A 20,956-nucleotide genomic window follows, 5' to 3' on the forward strand; every position below is an offset into this window, starting at 1 on the left:
ACAGTATCTGATACAGAGAGGTCAGAAAGGATGAATGCTGAAAACAGACCTTTGAATTTAACAAGTAATCAATCTTAGAGGCCTTGGAAGACTGCTTTGGATAGAATGGAGGAAGCCATACTGTAAAAAGGCAAGGACTGAATGGAAGTTAAGGATGTGTAAATTAAGAATGTTGAATTTTCCTACAAGAAGTTTAGAAGGAAAGGGAAGGATGGCAGAGAGATTTGCTGCAGGGATGAGAGACACATTTGGTCCTTGCTTTTATAAGATAGGAGAGGTGTGAACATGTTAGATATTGAAGATACGGGAGAAAAACAAAAGATAATTGAAATAGCAAGAGAAATCATAAAGTACATGAGTATGTTAGCATTGGCTTTAGGTTGGAGGCATGTTAGCTTTTCTGCTGAGAGAGAAGGAAAAATGATGCCAGTAGGAAAGTCTTAAGCTGGAGGGGAGGAATATGAAGGAATTATATTTGCTAATATATTCTGTTTTCGTTTAGAACTAGAAACCATGCTCATTTGCTTAGAATTGGAGGGATGGTAATTGGCCTTAAAAGAACAGTAAAATTCTAAAATTTACCATGAAAATGAGACCAAAACCTAACTAAAAAGGGATAAATAAATAAGACATGCCAAGCAGTTTAAGGGGCACTTTCCTAAGGTGACAATCCTAAATTTGTAGTAGAGCCAATAGTGTTGTTGTATTATTTTTTTTCCAGCAGTCCTTAACATCCTTGGAGTTTAAGTTGTAGTTTAAAACGGTAGATGTGGCACAGGGACAAGGGGACAAGGAGATTTGAAGTACTGATTAGAGTAATCAAGCCTATTATCTATACCCCTGGGCTGAGTAGGGAAGGAAGAAGGTTAATAAACTGAAATCTCAGTCAAATTCGAAGACTGTTTAGTAAGAATAAGGGGTAGAAGGAGAAGAGGTTTTGATTAGAATGTAGAATTTACAATGTCTAAGAAGGTGCAGTTTTAGACTTATTTCTGGAGTGCAACCCATGAGTGGTTCGCTAAGATAGAATGAAATTGAATTTCATTAGAACAGAGATGATCACGGATATTATATGGTTTTCCCCAGAATGATTTCTAGAGTTGTGATAGAGGGGGAAATTGTGAGCTAGGTCCATGCTAACATTCGGTGAATGTGAGAGAAAACTTACAGGTTTACATAGTAAACATGAAGATGGGAGGGATTTGTTAGAGCCAGACGGTGGGGATCTCAACAGAGGAGTGAGACTTTATATGAGAATGAAAGGGCAGTGATTTGGAAGATGCAAAACAGAGGTAGGAGTATGCCAACCTGTGTCCATCCAGGTCGTGCTAAAAGCATCTATAAATGAGAAGGGTAAATTGGTATAACCCCTTTGGAATACTGTTTGGCATTATCCACTAAAGCTGACTTTATATATATCCTGTGACCCATCAATTCCACTCCAACAGAAATGCATACTTATGTATAAAAATGTTTAAAGTAGCACTACTTGTAATAGCCCCTAACTGGAAACAACAGTCCAGATATCCATCATAGGTAGAATGGATGAACAAATTGTCTTATATTTATATTCTCTTTGTATATAACAAGACTGAATGAACAATAACACACAATATGGAAGACTCTCACAAATATAATGCTAAATGAAAGACTCCAACACAAAAGATTACATATGTATAATTCCATATATGAAATTCAAAAACTGATCAAATTAATGTACAGTGTTCTAAATCAGGATAATGGTGACCCTTTGAAGAGGTGGTTAGTGACTGGTAGGAGGGGTTGAAGGGGGGTGCCTCTGGAATGCTGGTAGAGTTCTGTTAACATGGATTTGTTCACTTTGCAAAAGTCTCAGTGAGTCACACACTTGGGTGATTTGTATACTATTCTGTGTATGTCTGTTTGGTTGCCTGTTGCTGCATAACAAACCACCCCAAAATTTAGTAGCTTAAAATCACAATTTGTTATTATCTCTCTGAGTCTGTTAACTGGGCTCAGTTGGGCAGTTTTCACTTAGGATCTCTCAGGCAGTTGCAGTTAGCATCTGGGGCTGGAGTTATCTTAAGACTCAACTGGGCCAGAGTTCATGATGGCTTCTTCACTTACATGTCTGATGCTTCAGCACTCATATGTGGCCTCTCTGTCCAAAATAGTATCCTGGACCTACTTAGCATCTTGGGGCTTGAGGAAGAAAGTGGAAGTCAAGGGCTAGGCCTGCAACTTTCACAGTATCACTTCCATCACATTCTATTAGTCGTAGTAATGTCATAGGGTCCATCCAGGTTCTTCCCTGTTTCTGGGACTCCAATTACCCTATGTTAGGCCTTCTCACTGTATCATTTATACCATTTCCTGCTAGTCTATATTTTCCAGGATTTTTCTGATTCACTCCTTGGTGTCAGTGCACATACCTGGAGAACCTTGACTTTCAGCCTTGCTCAGCTATAGCAAGCCCTTTCCCTACTGAGTGTCAGTGGAGGCCACTGGAGAATCTAGTCTTCGGTCCTTACCTAGCAGTAACAAGGTGGTGACTCCCAAAGGCATCAAAAGCAGAAGTTTAAGGAAGATCCTGAGTCTCATAATAACTAACAGGTGTAGGCATCAATTGAAAATCATTAGTCATACCAGGAACCAGGAAAATCTCAACTTCAATGAAAAATGACGACCTGTAGGTGCCAACACTGAGATGACAATGATATTGGAATTATCTAAGATTTTAAAGCAGCCATCATAACACTTGAAGAAGCAATTACAAACATTCTTGAAACAAATGAAAATATAGTAAGTGTCAGCACGGAAATAGTCTCATATAGAAATAGATATAAAGGAGAACCAGATGGAAATTTTAGAACAGAAAAATATAAATAAAATACAAAATTTCAACTGCAGAGTGAGGAGACAGAAGAAATGATCAGTGAACAGAAGACAGAACAGTAGAAATTACCCAAGCTGAGCAACAGAGGAAGAAAATTAAGAGGAAATCTTCAGCATCTAGGGCTAAACAGAGTTCCTAAACTTGATACCAAAAGAACAATCTTTAAGAACTCTCAAAACTTAACAGCAAAATCTACTTATAAAATGGCCATGTTCTACAAATGTATATAGCAGCTTTATTCATAATACCGAACTGGAAAAATCCAGATGTCCTTCAGTGGGCAAATGCTTAAACAAACTGTGTTACACCCATGCCCTGAAATACTTCTCAGCAATCAAAAGAAACAAAATTATTAATATACATAACAATGTGGATGAATTTCCAGAGAATTAGGCTGAGTGTAAAAAACTTCCCAAAAGGTTACATACTGTATTATTATTCTACTTCCATTTATATAACATATTTAAAATGACAAAATTGTAAAAATGGAGAACAGATTAGTGGTTGCTAGAGAAGTAGGAGGTTAGGGGGCTGGGTGATGGGCTGTGGGAGGGAAGTAGGTGTGGCCGTAAAGGGCAGCATGAAGGATCCTTATGATAGGAATATGATGTATCTTGACTGCATCGATGTCAGTAGTATTATAGTTTTTTAGGCTATTACAGTTGGAGTGAAATGGGTAAAAGGCATATGGGATGATCTTTTCTGTATGATTTCTTATAACTGCAAGTGAACATATAATTATCTCATAATTTAAAGTCTCATTGAATTTTTTTTTTTTTTTTTTGAGATGGAGTTTCACTTGTATTGCCGCAGGCTGGAATGCAATGGCACAATCTCAGCTCGCTGTATCCTCTGCCTCCCAGGTTCAAGTGATTCTCCTGTTTCAGCCTCTTGAGTAGCTGGGATTACAGGCACCTGCCACCACGCCCAGCTAATTTTTGTATTTTTAGTAGAGACAGGGTTTCACCATGATGGCCAGGCTGGTCTTGAATTCCTGACCTCAGGTGAGCAGGCCTCCTCAGCCTACTAAGGTGTTGGGATTACAGGTGTGAGCCACCATGCCCAGCCTAATATTTTTTTAAATATAAATAAATATATCACCTCCATTTGAAATTATACCAGTAGTTACTTCATTTTTAAAAATCACCCTTTAACCTAGATTTCTCTAGTTACCTCAAGAAGTAGTTAGTTATTTGGATTTGAAGTGGAACTCGTAGACAGTGAAGAAGATGAGGAAGGCAGCCAGAGCAGAAATAAACTACTATGTCTACTACTATTCATAGAATATAGGTAACAAATGTTTTGTTGCCTTTTTAAAGTTCACATTCTAATGGGGAAAAAGTAAATTAGCTGTCAAACTTCCTAACCTCACTGTATTTTTTACTTTAGGTGTTGCTTTCGAACAGGGCAAAATTCTTCCTACTCCTGAGACAGTTCCTTTTAGACTCACCAGAGATATTGTGGATGGCATGGGCATTACTGGTGTTGAAGGTGTCTTCAGAAGGTAAGTGATAAAAGGTAAAGGAGGGAAATAATTTCTGATGTCAGAATTACATGGGCTGGGCATGGTGCTTTGCACCTGTAATCCCAGTTACTCAGGAGGCTGAGGTGGAAGGATTGTTTGAGCCCAGAAGTTTGAGTCCAGCCTAGGGACTATAGTGAGACCCTGTCTCTTAAAACAAACAAACAAACAAACAAAAAATATATATATATGTATGTTAGAGATTTGCAAAGATTATAGAATTTAATGCTAGAATCATATCCCAGTGCTCTATCAATACTAAGGAAAAGACCCTGGGTAAAAGCAATAATAGTTCCCCTTCCTTCCACCCACCTGGGACCTAACCCCATGTAACATACATATGGTTATTCCGAACCTCCTCTGGAAGCATCCTACCTTTACTTTTAACACCTGTCCTGGCTTTTTAATGATACTACTATTGGATGCTCATTGTTGGGGATATAGAAGAGACTACATTTTTATTTAAAGGAGCTTGTCTTCTAGTATAACACTGGGCTATAAAAAAGCTTTGCAGCTCCTTGTAGTTTTCCCAGAATAGGTCTATGTACACAACTTGGATTGGGGCAGATTGTAGTCAATGTAAACTAATAACTGCCACAATAATCAGACTGAGAGCTGAGCATAGTGGTGCATGACTATAATCCTAACTACCTGGCAGGCTGAGGCAGGAGGATGACTTGACCCCAGGAGTTTGAGACCAGCCTGGGAAATACTGAAGGACCCCATTGCGAAAAGAAAAGAAAAGAAAATCAAAGACTGAAAGAAATCTTTCGTTAGTAGTGTTGTTATTTGTGTAAATGCCAAGCTTGTGAAACAGTCAAATACATATTTGTATTATTGAGAGCACACTCTGCCAAGTATTATGCTATTTTGAGATACAAATTTGTAGATTAACAAGTATAGGCTCAACATACTACACAAGAGAGTATACAGATAAAGATATGTTGAAAACATTGGTGTGTAACAAAATCCATATTTATAATGTGTTTGACTCTAGGTGCTGTGAGAAAACCATGGAAGTGATGAGAAACTCTAAGGAAACTCTGTTAACCATTGTAGAGGTAAAGTATTTTATAAGGAAGACTTAATTTTTTTTTTTTTTTTTTTTTATTTACCAGATAGACTGTGTATCTCGTCAGGAAGTCACTGATTTGAAGAGCACTGCTTCACTTTTAACATAGGGGAATGCAGCTGGGCAGCAGGAAGGAGGAGATTGCGCTCTTAGCCTTTTCACATATCCAAAAATACTGGTTTAGAAATGCCTTCAGCCCCCTTGAGTTTCTTGGAATGTTATAGCATTATAAGTAGACTCTAGTTTTCAATTCATAAATCAACTCTTTGACATTTAGATATTCCATATGGTATTATTATTTTCAGAATGGTTTCCATTAGGGTTTAAGATAAATCCATACTTTATATCTCCTTTTTCCCTGCCCAGGTTCAGAACTAATTAGTCAGACAAACAAAGATCAAATTGTCAGCATCATTACTAGAGTAACAAGCTTAGGAATGAGGGCCAAACTAGTTTACTGCTGGTGCTACCTCAGTGCCTCTCTGCTGTCTTAACTTTGGGACAGCTCATCTGAGTAGGGGTTTGGGCCTGCAGAGCAAACACATGTAATCAGGATCACTGCCTTGTCTTGATCCAGGGCAGAAAAATGGAAGTCAAACAAATTTTAGTGTCTATGCTGTTAGTACCTATGCCAGTCATTCACCAACCTGGTAAGGGTATGTGAGACAAGAAATCAGGAGTGTTGCCTCCCCAAGGAAACATGGCAGGTGAAGTGTGTATGGGCATCTCTCTTTTCCGTTCTTCAGCCTTTTCTTTCTTTAACTTGTTAACATTGAACTGGCTGAATGTCAGTATTACTTGTACTGCTTTTAAAAAACATTGATGCTGACCAAATTCAAACCAGGTTTCTAGGGATGGGGCAGGAATATATGTATTTTTAAAAATCTCTCCTACTGTACAGCCAGGATATGAGAACTACTGTCTTAATTCATTGGCATTAACCATTAAGCCTGTGGTCAACAAGGGTGGGGCTTTATCCCTTGGAAGGTAAGCAACAGTCTATCAGGGTGGTCCTGTGTGCACCTTTATGAACCAAGGCATCTTATAGATCTCATTTGAACTGCTGATGGTAATACAGATTTTGCTACAAAGAGTTTGCTGAAATAGGTCACAATAATATGTTGGTAAAATTAAATCCAGGGCTGTGCTATTCCCAAGGCTGAAAATACATTCTTTTTTCTTTTACCCATTTCAAATTCTGTTCATACACGTTATATCATTCATTACAGTTTGCCATTGGTTCTGCAGTAAGAATAAATGATACAGAAAATAAGCATGATGTATAACATTTTAAAAAAGAATAAATGATAACATGGATGCCTCAATCATGTAGAAATTAAACTCTAAATTTATATTATCTTGCCCTTTTTCATGTAAGACAAGCCCAAATTTTTCAAGAGTCAAAGCAGCTTAACATATTATTTATTTATTTATTTTTAAGACAAAGTCTCACTCTTTTCACCCAAGCTGGAGTGCAGTGGCATGATCTCAGCTCACTGCAACCTCCACCTCTCAGGTTCAAGCAATTCTCCTGTCTCAGCCTCCTGAGTAGCTGGGATTACAGGTGCCTGCCACTATACCCAGCCAAGTTTTGTACTTTTAGTAGAGACGGGGTTTCACCATGTTGGCCAGGCTAGTCTTAAACTCCTGACTTCGTGATCCGCCCGCCTCGGCCTCCCAAAGTGCTGAGATTACAGGTGTGAGCTACCACGCCCGGCCAGCATATTCTTTAGTATTTTACTCTACGTAGTCTCAGTCAGAAGGGATTTTTATGCTGAGGTGGATTTAAGAGTTGTATTCCAGTAGTTGTATCCTACCTAACACTCACCAGAAAAGGGTAGTTCTTTTAGGGCCTCAGAAATCTTTTTAGTTTAATGCCAAACTGCTTATGGACTTCATTTTTTAGAGTAGTAGGAGATCAAGTTAGAGAAGTAACAGTGGCCAGATCCTACGCCATTGTAAGGACTTTGGACTTCCTTTGAGTGAGGATTTTGAGTCTGAAAAATGATTTGCATCTCCACCTACAATAACTCTTACCTCTAAACACACCCTCCAATGTTTTGTGTATTTTACACTCATCTACCTGATCTTCCCTCCATAAATCTGTCCAAATTTCCCAAAATCATTTGGTATGATTGTCCCAATCTTCAAGAATAATTTTCCCAGTGATCTTACCACAGTAAGACCACTTTCTGCCTTCAGCTTTAGGAGGGTGTGTCTCAATAGCATCCTGTTCCCAGTCGTGTGGGACATCATTTCTCTCCTCTTGGATTCATTTCTTTTCTTCTCTTAGATTTCATTGAGCCACAGTCACTATTTCTGATCTAATCTCCCCGCTTCCTAAACCCCTCCTTCAGAGCACTTTGACCTGGGTGTATTTCCCTTTTCCTCTCAGTATTTGTCTCTCCTGGCCTTCAGGATTTCATTTTCTTCCTAATGGACCATTCTGTCCTCTTAAGATTCTATATGCTCTGCTAAGGAAATATCTCTCTCCCTCTAGCTCAGTGATGCTTAGCCAAGAGCAATTTTGTCCCCTAGAGGAACAGCTGGCAATGTCTGGAGGCATTTTTGGTTGTCACAAATGGGGATGGGAGATGAGGACAGTATTGGCATCTACTGGGTAGAGGCCAGGGATGCTGCTAAATACCCCAGAATGCACAGGTTAGCTCCCACAGCAAAGAAGTATCTCATCCAAAATGACAGTAGTGCTTAGACTGAGAAACCCTGCTCTAATCAGTCTGTATTCCTTTACTGTTTTCAATCACTTCTGTCTTGATTGTAAGACTGAAGCATGTTTTTTTACTTATTCCAGTTCCTCCTTAATTCTAATATTTGCAAATATGATTCCTGACACAAGCCCTTGGTTTTGAAGTAATTTGGATTTTTCCTCTACTTCAACCTAAGAAAACCATCTAGTCTATACTAGAGGCCTTCATTCCTTTTCATTAGTTCATTAATAAAATATATTACTGTTTCCCTTTTGTGGGTGAAACTGGTTTGGATCTCTGAGATCTAAAGCCATGTCAGTGCCCAACTTGAAGTCACATAGGAACCCTTGGACTTACAAACAAGCCACATGTAATCAAGCTCAGTTTCTCCACTGTTTTTAATGGTCCTGGAGGACACTCAAAACAGCATTTATAAATAGATTTTGGTTCTGCTGATCTAATACATGTCCTGAAACTAAATCTGCTAAATGCATTTTATAGTCCCAACCTGCAGATTTATTGGGAAACTGTGTACAAATAGCAGCAAAAAAGTGTTCCAACCTTGTAATACCGGAATGCCCTGTAGAATCATTCTCTGTGTTGTCTCCACTTACTATGAAGACTTGTATGCATTTACTAAAGCCAATTTTTTTAAGTTCTGTGTTTATAAATACCAGAGCAGTTAGCTGTTGTGAACTGCCAATATCAGAAATTCCTCATGACCTCACTGTCTAAAATTTATGACCTAAAGCCACTTGCTCTAGCCATGTCAGTTGTTTTGGTATCCTAATTCTACACCTAATATGTATCTCCAGATTCCAAACACAGCACGAAATCTTGGGTTTTGAGGAGGTTTCAACAAATTGTACCTTTCTGCTCCACCCAGATTTAGAACTGAGAGAAAAAGAGCCATAGTAGCGGGGTGGATCAGAATTTCAGGTTTATTATGAATAAAACTATTGGAGAACATGGCTTAGGAGTGAAGTCCAAATAGGCCCACTCGTGCTCTCCAGTTCCCACAACTTGATGTATACCTTGAGACAGCCTGGCTGAGGATAATTGGGCCCTACAAAGCAAATACCCTAACCCAGGGTTAAGAAGAGAGAGAGAAGGAAAGAAAGTGACTAATGCATATCTCCTTTTAGTAGATTAGTTTTATCCAGTAGGGAAACGTGGGTCAAGGGATGGCATCCCTAACCATGGAGGAAGAACGAATTCAGGATGGAATTAGAAGCTTGGAGCATTATGCTAGGAGAGTTTCCTCCACAAGGAAACATGAAGTGTGTGTGATGTTTGTTCCGCTCCCCCATCAACTACCACATGACTGGCCTCTGTTATTTGTATGATACTGGTTCTGCTGTTTCTAAGTGCAAGATTACAATGTACATTGTTCTTTTGATACGTATGTTCTCTCTGTTTAGGTCCTTCTGTATGATCCACTCTTTGACTGGACCATGAATCCTTTGAAAGCTTTGTATTTACAGCAGAGGCCAGAGGATGAAACTGAGCTTCACTCTACTTTGAATGCAGATGACCAAGAATGCAAACGAAATCTCAGGTTAGCAGTATTTTATAATCTCAGGTGAACAATTTGTCAGTTGTTCATGTTTTCTTATTCCCAAGTTCTTTAAACTGTTCATGTCACTGAAACCTTTGTGTTTTTATCATTAGTGATATTGACCAGAGTTTCAACAAAGTAGCTGAACGTGTGTTAATGAGACTACAAGAGAAACTGAAAGGAGTGGAAGAAGGCACTGTGCTCAGTGTTGGTGGACAAGTGAATTTGCTCATACAGCAGGCCATGGACCCCAAAAATCTCAGCCGACTTTTCCCAGGATGGAAAGCTTGGGTGTGATCTTTACCATATGAATTACCCTTGCATTCAGCCTTTAGAAATTATATTTTAGTCTTTATTTTTAACCTGCCAACATACTTTAAGTAGGGATTAATATTTAACTAAGTGAACTATTGTGGGGTTTTTTTGAATGTTGGTTTTAATACTTGATTTAATCACCACACAAAAATGTTTTGATGGTCTTAAGAAACATCTCTGCTCTTACTCTTTAGAAATAATGGTTATTCATGTTCCATTTCTAGGCTAAATGTTTATTTCTTCTTCTCAAATACATACTTGTGTCATTTTCAGTAGAATCACTGACTTACACAATGCAATAGCTGAAAACAATGGAAGCAGCAAGAGTGATGATTTTTCCTTTAGTGTGAATTAGAACAAATATACTGCTTAAATGCCACTTTCAACCAGGAATTCAAGACTAGCCTGGTCAACATGGTGAAACCCCATCTCTACTTAAAATACAAAAATTAGCCGGGTGTGGTGTTGGGTGCCTGTAATCCCAGCTACACAGGAGTCTGAGGCAGGAGAATCTCTTGAACCTGGGAGGCGGAGGTTGCTGTGAGCCAAGATCATGCCATTGCACTCCAGCCTGGGTGATAAGAGCAAAACTCCGTCTCAGAAACAAAAAATGTATTTGGATTTTTCCTAGCAAGATCACTTACAGTATTACTAAATAATGGAGTTGTTATGGAGAACAAATTTTCAAGACACAGTTAGTGTAGTTACTATTTTTTAAAGTGTATAGTGATCCTTCTCATTCTATTCCCTTTATCTTTTAAACCCTTCTGTACTGTTCATGTACATTATCTTCCTGTGATACCTTCATATATTGCCTTCTAGTTCATGAATTCTCTTGTCAGCTGTATATATTCTCTCTTACCCTATCCATTGGGTTTCTTCTTTCAGAAATTGTTTTTCATTTCTAAGTATGCATCATTTTTCAGATCTTTGTTTCCTGATGTCATTTTTTAATGTTTTTAACATTTTCATGTCACTAATTATTTTAAATGTCTGTACTTGATACTTACTCTAATAGTTCTATTAAATTAAGTTCCTGCTGTTTATTTCTGTTGAGTTTTATATTTGATAGGCTGTTTATCCATTTTTGTCTTTTTGAAAAGTGAGCTTATTTTCAGCAAGGCTTTATCTGTGGAAACCTTGAGTGTCTATTTATGCCATATTCCCAGGGCTGTTGCTGACACAAGACCACTTTTATTTTATTTTCTTGGCTTTAGGGTTTCTACATCTGAAGCACAGCATAAATTACTGATAGATTTCCCAAGCCAAGGCAGAGACACTTCCTTCTCATCTCCCTGTGTTAGTGGGCAGACTATCTGATTGGTGCCTTTTTCAGTGACAATATAAGCCTCCCATGTGTCCTACCTTTGTGGCTGGGGTGGACAGAGGTCCATGTAATTCCCACTGCCTGCCTGCCTTTTGCAAGCCCAGGGTTCTTTAGTCCCCATAAAGATGACAAAGCTAAAAGCTATGGGTTAATGAAATTGGCAAATTGTTCCAGGACAGCTACGGCATCAGCTCACATATTTACTGCTCTGGTTTTTCATTCCCCTCATTTTTGACCATAAGGTTTTCCGCTTACTTTCTTTTAAGTTCTGCTATGCCAAAGAATGTTTTCTATATTTTATTCAGCATTTCTATGTGTTTTGTTGGAAGGGAATGGCTTAGGTATCTAGTTTGATACACAGCTAGAAATGGAACATTTCTCCATCCCTCAACTATAACCATATCAGATAAACATCAGATAAAAAGCCACCTGAAAGTAAAACTACTGACTCATGTATTAGTGAGTATAATCTCTTCTCCATCCTTAGGAAAATGTTCATCCCAGCTGCAGAGATTAACAAATGGGTGGCTGAGCTTTCTCCTTGTATTTGGACCTTGAAGGTTATATAAGTTTTTTTCTTAGGAAGAGTTGGCATTTCTTTTTACTGCAAATGGCAAGCACTCACTCATATTTGATCTCCTTACCTTCCCCTCCCCTAAAACCAATCTCCAGAACTTTTTGGACTATAAATTTCTTGGTTTGATTTCTAGAGAACTGTTCAGAATATTATTTTGCATTTCAAATTACAAACTTATCTTTGTGTATCTTTTTCTTTTAAGCTGCCTAAGTGAATCTTCGGTGTATATATTGGTAGTTTTATGACCACAGTAAATCAAGGAAATACAGTAAACTTAGAAAGTCTTTAAGGAAACCTTGAAATCTTCATGGGTGTAATTAGAAATTGTCAACTATATAATAGTATAGTTAAATGAATTTGTAGCTAATTCTTGCTAGTTGATTCATCCAAAGAGTTTTGAATAGCATCATTAATCTGCTCTTTAGCCTTGAATGTATGCAATAAGGCTCCTGTTCTGTTCAAGTATTCTAATCAATGGCTTTGAAAAGTTCATCAAATTTGCATACAGATCACAAACCTATGAGACATAACTAATTCACAGATAACAGAATTAAGATTATAAAAGTTTTTTTTCTTTCTTTTTTTTTTTTTTTTTTGGTATTTTTAGTAGAGACAGGGTTGCTACTGCATTCTAGCCTGGGCGACAGAGTGAGACTCTGTCTCAAAAAAAAAAGAAAAAGATTTTGGCAAGCTGGAACACTTTCTGCAAATGACCAAGATAGAAAACTGCCAGGAACAAATGAAGAGTAGTTAAGATTTTAAAAATGTTAGTCATAGAATATTTGTTGTATGCTAAGTCACTGACATATTATGTGCAGCATCTCTGATCTTTACCTTGCAAGATTACTGATACCATCTCAATTTACTTCTGGAGAAATAAAAGTTTGGAAAAATATGTTGTCCAGGGCAAGAAGATAGTAAATTATAAGCACAAATATAATATGGACAGTACTAACTTGAAAAGATTTCAGGTGAAAAGAATCTGGGGTTGGCCAGTCAATTGCTAAAAAGGTCAGTGAAAACCAAATAGTGAAGCAGTTAGAGAAGCTAATAAATTGTAGGCTGCTTGAACAGTTGTGTCCAGATTAAGGGAGATAATAGCCCTCCTACCCCACTCTCCCCAAAGTGTCTACCTAATCGATGGGTTCACAAACTCATTATAGTATATGCCCAAAATGTATGCACTTAAGAAAAAGCAAAGAGGAAAAACTTTGGACGTCTTAAAGATTAGAATAAACTAGTCTTTTAAAAAACAGAAAGCCAGTATATTGGTTTGAAATATAGAGATATGTCCCAATTTCAAGTATTTTAATTGCACCTTAATGAAACTATTTTCTATAGATTTTAATACTATTGACTGTATTACTTTACTGTTACCTGAATCTATCATAAAATGTTTTTTGAATAAATAATTATAAAAGAAAGCATATACTAAGACTAATTCACTTTATTCATAGATGTGTGTTCTGTGTGCCAGGCATGGGCTCGTTCCTAAGGAGAAAGCAGTGAGCAGGGCAGGCATACTCTGCCTATATAAAGCTCCCAGTCCTCTGAGGAGGATAGACAACTGACCACGCAGTGTAAACCAGGGAGCCTACTGCGCAACCAGGCTGATAACACTGCAGCTCAGTCTAAATATCCTAGTAGAGTTTCTTAATCGCCTCCTGACAAAAACGCAAATATGAATGCTCTTTCTTCGGGTCTAGAAAGTGATCTAGTTGACATTTCTAGACTAAAAGATCTATTCTAGAATATGACAAGTACAGGGAGGGACAGCGGGGGTTGGGGAAGGATAACATGGGGAGAAATGCTAGATATAGGTGACAGGGAGATGGAGGCAGCAAACCACATGGCCATGTATGTACCTATGCAACAATCCTGCATGATCTGCACATGTACCCCAGAACCTAAAGTGCAATAAAAAAAGAAATAAAAAAATATGAAAAGTGCAAAGATCCTGGCATCCTAAATGCAAAGCTTTTAATCATATTTTAAAAATAAATACATTCAGTCCTCTTCAGAGTTTCAGGCTCTTTCGCCTAGATTTTAACAAAATGAATTTTGCATAAATATAGTTGAGTCAAAGTTTCCACAAAGATTAAATTATAATGACTCAGAATTTGGTAAGTAAGATCTCATAATAGACATTATCCTCTGAAAAATCCCTTTGCCTTTAAAGTACGGCATACATAACATCTTTTCCGATTCTGTGGCTTGTCTCTTCACTCTCTTCATGGAGTTTTTTTGGTTGACAGACATTTTTATTAGTGTTTTCATTTATGGTTAAATCTTTCAGGTAAGGATTTTTCCCCGTTTAGTTTTCCTTGTAGAGATCTCGCATACTTTATTCCTAAGCACTTTATTTTTTTAATGTTCTTATAAAGGACTTTTTTTTCTTAACTTTTTCCTAATTATTACTGATAGTTAGAATTAAAATTAGTTTTTACATACTGATTTTTCTATCCAGTAATCTCAGCTCCTTCAATTCTTTCTAGAATATCTTGATTCTTTTGGATTTTCTGTGTATAAATATCTATGAATAATGTTTGGATTTTCTATGTATGTAATCATATCATCTATGAGTAATGTCAGAAGTTGAATTATTGGATTGTATTCCAGTCTTTATACTGTTTGCTTTTTTTTCTTGCCTTATTTTGCTGGTTAGGAGCTCTCTTTAGTACAATCATCAATAGAATATTGGGACATTCTAGACCTGTGCCTCATCTCAAAGACAAAAGTGTTGGTGTTTACCTTTAAATTTACTGTTTGCTGATGGGTTTTTTTTGTTTGTTTTTTTAATGTGTATCTTTCCCTTATCAGATGAAGTTCCTGTGAGGTTTTATTAGAGACGCTGAATTTTAGCAGTTTATCTGCATTTATTGATGATGATTATTTTCCTTCAATCTGTTAATGTAGTGAACTACACTGTTTGGTTTTCTAAGGTTAAATCAGCTTATACTCCTAGTATAACCTCAACTGGTCCATTCTATCTTTTGCATTATTTTGTTTGCAAAAGTTTTGGTTAGAGTTTCCAAGTGGGATTTCCTTTATAGCATTTCTTGGGAAATTTTTGTTTTTTCATATTTTGAATCCCAAGAAAAATCAGTAACAAAAATCAGGAAAATAGGAACGATACTGTAATTCTCCTGTGATAATTAAAGCTTAGTGATGAACCTAGACGCATTGCTGATTTGAAGGAGTCCAGTGACACCTAGTACATTGAACACTGAGACATAGTATTAAAAGGTTAAGGTCAGTATTCCTGAAGGAATGTGTTCTCTTTCCTGGTCCACAAGGGGGTGTAGTTTTAAGGGCAAGAATTTCCCAGCACCATGCCCCCCTGCCATCTCTCGCCATCTGTCTCCATCTGGGAGATTTAACAGTTTATGTTTGAATTTCATGGGCATGGGAAGAAACTAAAAGTTACTCCAGTGGAAGTTCTAAGGAACTCCTTTCATTGGCCCCGGGTCTTGGAGAAGGTGAGGGTTCCTCCCAGGATATAAGTCCATATCGACACACACCTGGCCAGATTTCCCCTCTGGAATCCCCTTCCACATTCTTTGTGGAAGTCTTTCTCTTTTTCTACTCTTCTCTTTTCTCTACCTAAATAAAATCATCTTTCTGCAACACTTCTTGGGTCCAATATTTACTTCTACGAGTGTACAGCGTACCTGCAGTGGTCCCATCGCTTATTCTTAAGAAATCGGAGCCCAAGAACCCATAGCATTGTCTCGGGGGAGGCGTGCCTCACCAGCACCCAGGAAAAAACCCGGTTACAGAACTGGCACCCAACGTGGGGCGAAAGAGAGAAGTGTAAGAAAGAACAGTTACTTTGGAGGCGTATGTGAAAATACCGGGCCTTTCACACCTGCTTTCGGTCCTGTCTCTTTAAGAACACTGGAGCGGCGCAGAGGGGAGGGGGGCAGGGCCCATCTTAAGCGGCAAGGGCCAGCCAGAACTAAAAGCACACTTTTTCCTCCAAGCTGTCTCTTTCTCTCTCCCTCCCTCTCTCTCTCTCAGCTGCTTCTCTGGCCAAAAAAAAACTTTGGGAGGTGAGACAAGCAAACACTCTCTGTTTGTACCAGTTGTAGAACTGGGTGTGGGCAGGCACAGCCGGGTGTTGGGCTTGCAAACCAGCGGGATGGAGAGCTGGTTTGAAGACCCTTTAGACCAGAGCTCTCAGCTTACCTCCACCAATGCCAATCAGGGCCCCTCAGCTTCTGTACTCCAACAGAAGCCAGGGAGGGCCGAGATAGGGCATCTCAGCCTACTCAGATGCCCAAACTCTGCCCCCTACAGGCAGTGGTAGGAGAATCTGGCTCAACTAAGGTGCACACCCCCTTCTCACTTTCTGACTTAAAGCAAATTAAGGTGGACTTAGGAAAGTTTTCAGATGACCCAGACAACTATATAGATGTGCTGCAGGGCCTGGGTCAGTCCTTCAAATGACTGGAAGGATGTCATGCTATTGCTTAATCAAACCCAAACTAGCAATGAAAAAGAGGCTGCTCTAGCAGCGATTCAAGAGTTTGGGGACACTTGGTACCTTAGTCAGGTACATAACCTAATAATGCCAGAGGAAAAGGATAGATATCCCACAGGTACACAGGCAGTCCCTGGCACAGACCCTAACTGGGATCCGGATTCAGAATAGGGGGACTGGAGCCGTAAGCATTTCCTGACCTGTATACTTGAGGGATTAAGGCAAATTAGGAAGAAGCCCATGAACTATGCAATATTATCCACCATAACTCAAGGAAGGGAAGAACACCCAACAGCTTTCCTTGAGTGATTGCGACAGGCTTTAAGAAAGTACACTTCCCTGTCACCACGCTATATTGAGGGTCAGTTAATACTAAAGGACAAGTTTATTACTCAGTCAGCAGTAGATATCAGGAGGAAGCTTCAGAAGCTGGCTTTGGGACCAGAACAGAGTCTAGAATCATTGCTGAACCAGGCAACCTCGGTGTTTTATAACAGAGACCAAGAGGAACAGGCCGAAAGGATCAGGAAAGATCAACAAAAGGCTGCAGCCTTAGTTATGGCCTTCAGGCAAGCAGACCCCAGGGTCTCAAATGAGGGAAAGGCTCAGATTAGCCACCAGGCTGGCAAAGCTTGTTACCAGTGCTGTCTGAAGGGACATGTTATAAGAAACTGTCCCCAGAGGAATGGACCACCACCTCGTCCATGCCCGCCGTGCCAAGGGAATCACTGGAAAACACACTGTCCCAGGGGTCGAAGGTTCTCAGGGCCAGAGGTGTCTAACCAGATGATCCAATGGCAGGACCGAAGGTGCCTGGGGCAAGCGCCAGCTCGAATCATCACCCTCAACGAGTCCAGGGTAACAGTGACCAGAGAGAGCCAGGAAGTTGATCTCCTCCTGGGCAGAGGTGTAGCCTTCTCTTTTTCACTCTCCTGCCCTAGACAGGTGTCCTCTAAGTCTGTAACTGTCCGAGGAGTCCTAGGAAGAGCAGTCTCCCGATATTTCTCCCAGCCCCTAAGCTGTAACTGGGGAGGTATACTTTTCTCTCATGCCTTCCTCATTGTGCCAAAAAGTCCCACTCCCTTACTAGGGTGGGACCTGCTGGCCAGAGCAGGAGCCATTATCTATATGAACCTGATTAGGGAGGAAATCCCTCTTTGCTGCCCATTATTTCAAGAGGGGATTAATCCCGAAGTTTGAGCAAAGGACAGACAATTTGGACAGGCAAAGAATGCATGCCCAATTCAAATAAGGCTAAAGCATTCTACCTCTTTTCCTTACCAAAGACAGTACCCCCTAAGACCCGAAGCCAGAAAGGGACTACAGGATATTGTAAGGGACTTAAAAGCTCAGGGTCTACTGAAGTCCTGTAAGTCCTTGTAATATCCCAATTTTAGGAGTGCAGAAACCTAATGGACAATGGAGGCTGGTGCAGGATCTTAGACTTATTAATGAAGCTGTGATTCCTTTATACTCAGGGGTACCTAATCCTTACACCTTGCTCTCTCAAATGCCAGGAGAGGCACAATTGTTTACAGTTCTGGACCTTAAAGACACCTTTTTCTGTGTACCACTACATCCTCACTCACAGTTTCTATTTGCCTTTGAAGACCCTTTAGACCAGAGTTCTCAGCTTACCTGGACAGTATTACCTCAGGGCTTTAGAAACAGCCCCCACCTGTTCAGCCAGGCTCTAGCTCAGGACCTTAGTAGTTTCTCACATCCAGGTACTCAGGTTCTTCAATACCTGGATAACTTACTTTTAGCTGAAAGCTCAGAAAGCCAGTGTCAGCAGGCCACTCAGGATCTCCTAAACTTCCTTGCCAACTGTGGATATAAAGCTTCCAAACCAAAGGCCCAGCTTTGTAGGCAGGAGGTAAAATACCGAGGGCTGGTCTTGTCTAAGGGCACTTGGGCCCTAGATAAGGGACATCTTCAACCCATTCTTGGCTTCCCCCATCCCAAGACCTTAAAACAGTTACAGGGATTCTTGGGAATAACTGGTTTTTGCTGATTGTGGATTCCCAGATATAGTGAAATAGCAAAACCCCTGTACACTCTAATTAAGGAAACCCAAAAAGCTAATACCCATTTAGTACTCTGGGACCTGATAGTTGAGGCAGCCTTTCAGACCCTAAAGCAGGCACTACTGCAGGCTCCAGCTCTAAGCCTTCCTACAGGAAACGACTTCTCCCTATATGTTACAGACAAGTCAGGAGTGGCACTGGGAGTTCTCACCCAGATTCAGGGAGCCACACCACAACTGGTGGCATACCTAAGTAAGAAAATTAATGCAGTAGCAAAAGGCTGGCCACACTGCTTATGAGTCATAGCTGCAGTGGCTACACTGGTATCAGAGGCATTTTAAAATAGTGCAAGAAAAAGATCTAACTGTATGGACTTCACATGATGTAGCTGGAATTCTGGGCTCTAAAGGAGGCTTACGGCTGTCCGACAATCGTTTCCTCAAATATCAGGCCTTAATGCTCAAAGGGCCTGTACTTCAGCTGTGTATATGTGCAGCCCTCAACCCAGCTACTTTCCTCCCTGAGATAGGAACAGGCACAGAGCATGACTGTCAGCAGATTATAGCTCAGAACTATGCCGCTCGAGAGGACCTCTTAGATACTCCTCTAGCCAACCCTGACCTTAATTTTTACACTAATGGAAGTTCCTCTTTGGAAAATGGAGTTCGAAAAGCAGGATATGTAGTAGTCAGTGATCAAACAGTGCTTGAAAACAATTCCCTTTCACCTGGTGCTAGTGCCCAGCTGGCAGAACTGATAGCTCTCACCCAAGCTCTAAATTAGGAAAAGAAAAGAAAGTCAACATATACACAGATTCCAAATACGCTGACCTGGTTTTGCATGCCCACGCTGCTATATGGAAGAAAAGAGAGTTCCTAACCTCAGCAAGAACTCCCATTAAGTACCAAAAGAAAATTTTAGACTTATTACAAGCTGTCCAAGAACCAAAAGAGGTAGCAGTCTTACACTGTTGGGATCACTAGAAAGGAGATGAGAAGGTAGCCGAGGGCAATCCCTGAGCTGACCTAGAGGCTAAAAGGGCAGCTACACAAGCATTTATGAAAGGACCTTTAATACGGAAGATCCCACTCCAGGGAACTAGACCTCAAAACTCATCAGAAGAGGTAGAGTGGGCAATCTCCCAAGGACACAATCTTCTTCCTTCAGGATGGTTAGCCACTGAGGAGAGGAAGGTGCTTCTACCTGCTGCCAGCCAGTAGAAAGTACTTAAAACTCTGCATCAAACCTTCCATATGGGTTTAGAGAATACGTATCAGATGGCCAAATCTATATTTACAGACAAAGGTCTCTTCAAGGCTGTCCAACAAATAGTCAAAGGATGTGAAGTATGTCAAAAAATAATCCTTTGGCACATTGCAAAGCTCCCGCTGAGGAACAACGAGCTGGACATTACCCAGGTGAGGACTGGCAAATGGACTTTACCCATATGCCTAATTCTCGGGGATATCAGTATCTGCTAGTATGTGTGGTACTTATACAAACTGGGTTGAGGCTTTCCCCTGTAGAACAGAGAATGCCCAAGAAGTAATAAAAGTCCTGATTAATGAAATAATTCCTAGATTTGGACTCCCTTGCTGTCTTCAAAGCGGTAACAGTCCTGCCTTAAAGCTGCAGTGACCCAAGAAATTTCCAAGCCTCTAGGGATACAGTATCATCTCCACTGTGCTTGGAGGCCTCAGTCCTCAGGGAAAGTAGAAAAGATAAATGAAATTCTTAGGAGACACCTAAAGAAACTGGCACAGGAAAGCCACGGTGGCATTCTCTATTACTAATAGCACTCTTAAGAGCTTGAAACTCTTCAGAAAATAGGACTCAGTCCTTATGAGATGCTTTATGGATGGCCCTTTCTTACTAATGATCTTGTATTAGGCAAAACAACAGCAGATCTAATAAAACATATAACCTCCTTGGCTAAGTACCAACAGGTTCTCAAGACTTTGCCTGAAGGACATCCTAGGGAAAAAGGGAAAGGGTTGTTCTGCCCTGGAGACTTGGTGCTTGTTAAATCTCTCCCCTCAAACTCTCCCTCTCTAGGCCCATCTTGGGAAGGACCATTTTCAGTTATTCTGTCTACCCCAATGGCAGTTAAGGTGGTGAGGATTGACTCACGGATTCATCACACTCAGCTTAAGCCTTGGATACCTCCTGAGGAAAGTCATAGACCCTCCACTCCGCAGCCTGAAGTTCAAGGGGATAACCCTTTGTACACCTACGAGCCATTAGAAGATCTACATCTGCTTTTTCAACAAGATCTTCAGAGGAGTTACCCCTCATAAGTCTAATTTCTCCTGGCATAACAGAACTATAACCCTCAACTTTGCTATTCCTCAAATAATAAAAAAACTTTGGTGCTGTTATTAGAAAAGCTACTACCTCTGTTCAGTTACAATAAGCTACCTCAGGAGCTAATTAATAACAAAAAACATTGCTAATTCTCTGCAAAAGGCAGCTCTCTCTGCAAACCAACTTAA

The 20,956-nt window shown here is 39.9% G+C and overlaps 2 protein-coding genes across 2 annotated transcripts in view; one reads left to right on the top strand and one right to left on the bottom strand.

The window, feature by feature from the left end:
- The window catches only part of ATM (ATM serine/threonine kinase), a 149,994-nt gene extending 136,611 nt beyond the window's left edge, over window positions 1-13,383 (top strand). The window contains exons 59-62 of the mRNA XM_012474582.3: window positions 4,265-4,379; window positions 5,395-5,458; window positions 9,599-9,735; window positions 9,849-13,383. Of these exons, the coding sequence (XP_012330005.1) occupies window positions 4,265-4,379; window positions 5,395-5,458; window positions 9,599-9,735; window positions 9,849-10,032 (500 nt within the window). The 3' untranslated portion in view covers window positions 10,033-13,383. The remainder of the gene's footprint in view (window positions 1-4,264; window positions 4,380-5,394; window positions 5,459-9,598; window positions 9,736-9,848) is intronic.
- CUNH11orf65 (chromosome unknown C11orf65 homolog) overlaps window positions 1-20,956 on the bottom strand; it is a 155,347-nt gene that overhangs the window by 64,516 nt on the left and 69,875 nt on the right. The gene's annotated exons all lie outside the window — the stretch shown is intronic.

This window comes from Aotus nancymaae, unplaced genomic scaffold (assembly GCF_030222135.1).
Source record: "Aotus nancymaae isolate 86718 unplaced genomic scaffold, 86718_ANA_hifiasm-v0.15.2.pri h1tg000012l, whole genome shotgun sequence".
Classification (NCBI taxonomy): domain Eukaryota; kingdom Metazoa; phylum Chordata; class Mammalia; order Primates; family Aotidae; genus Aotus; species Aotus nancymaae.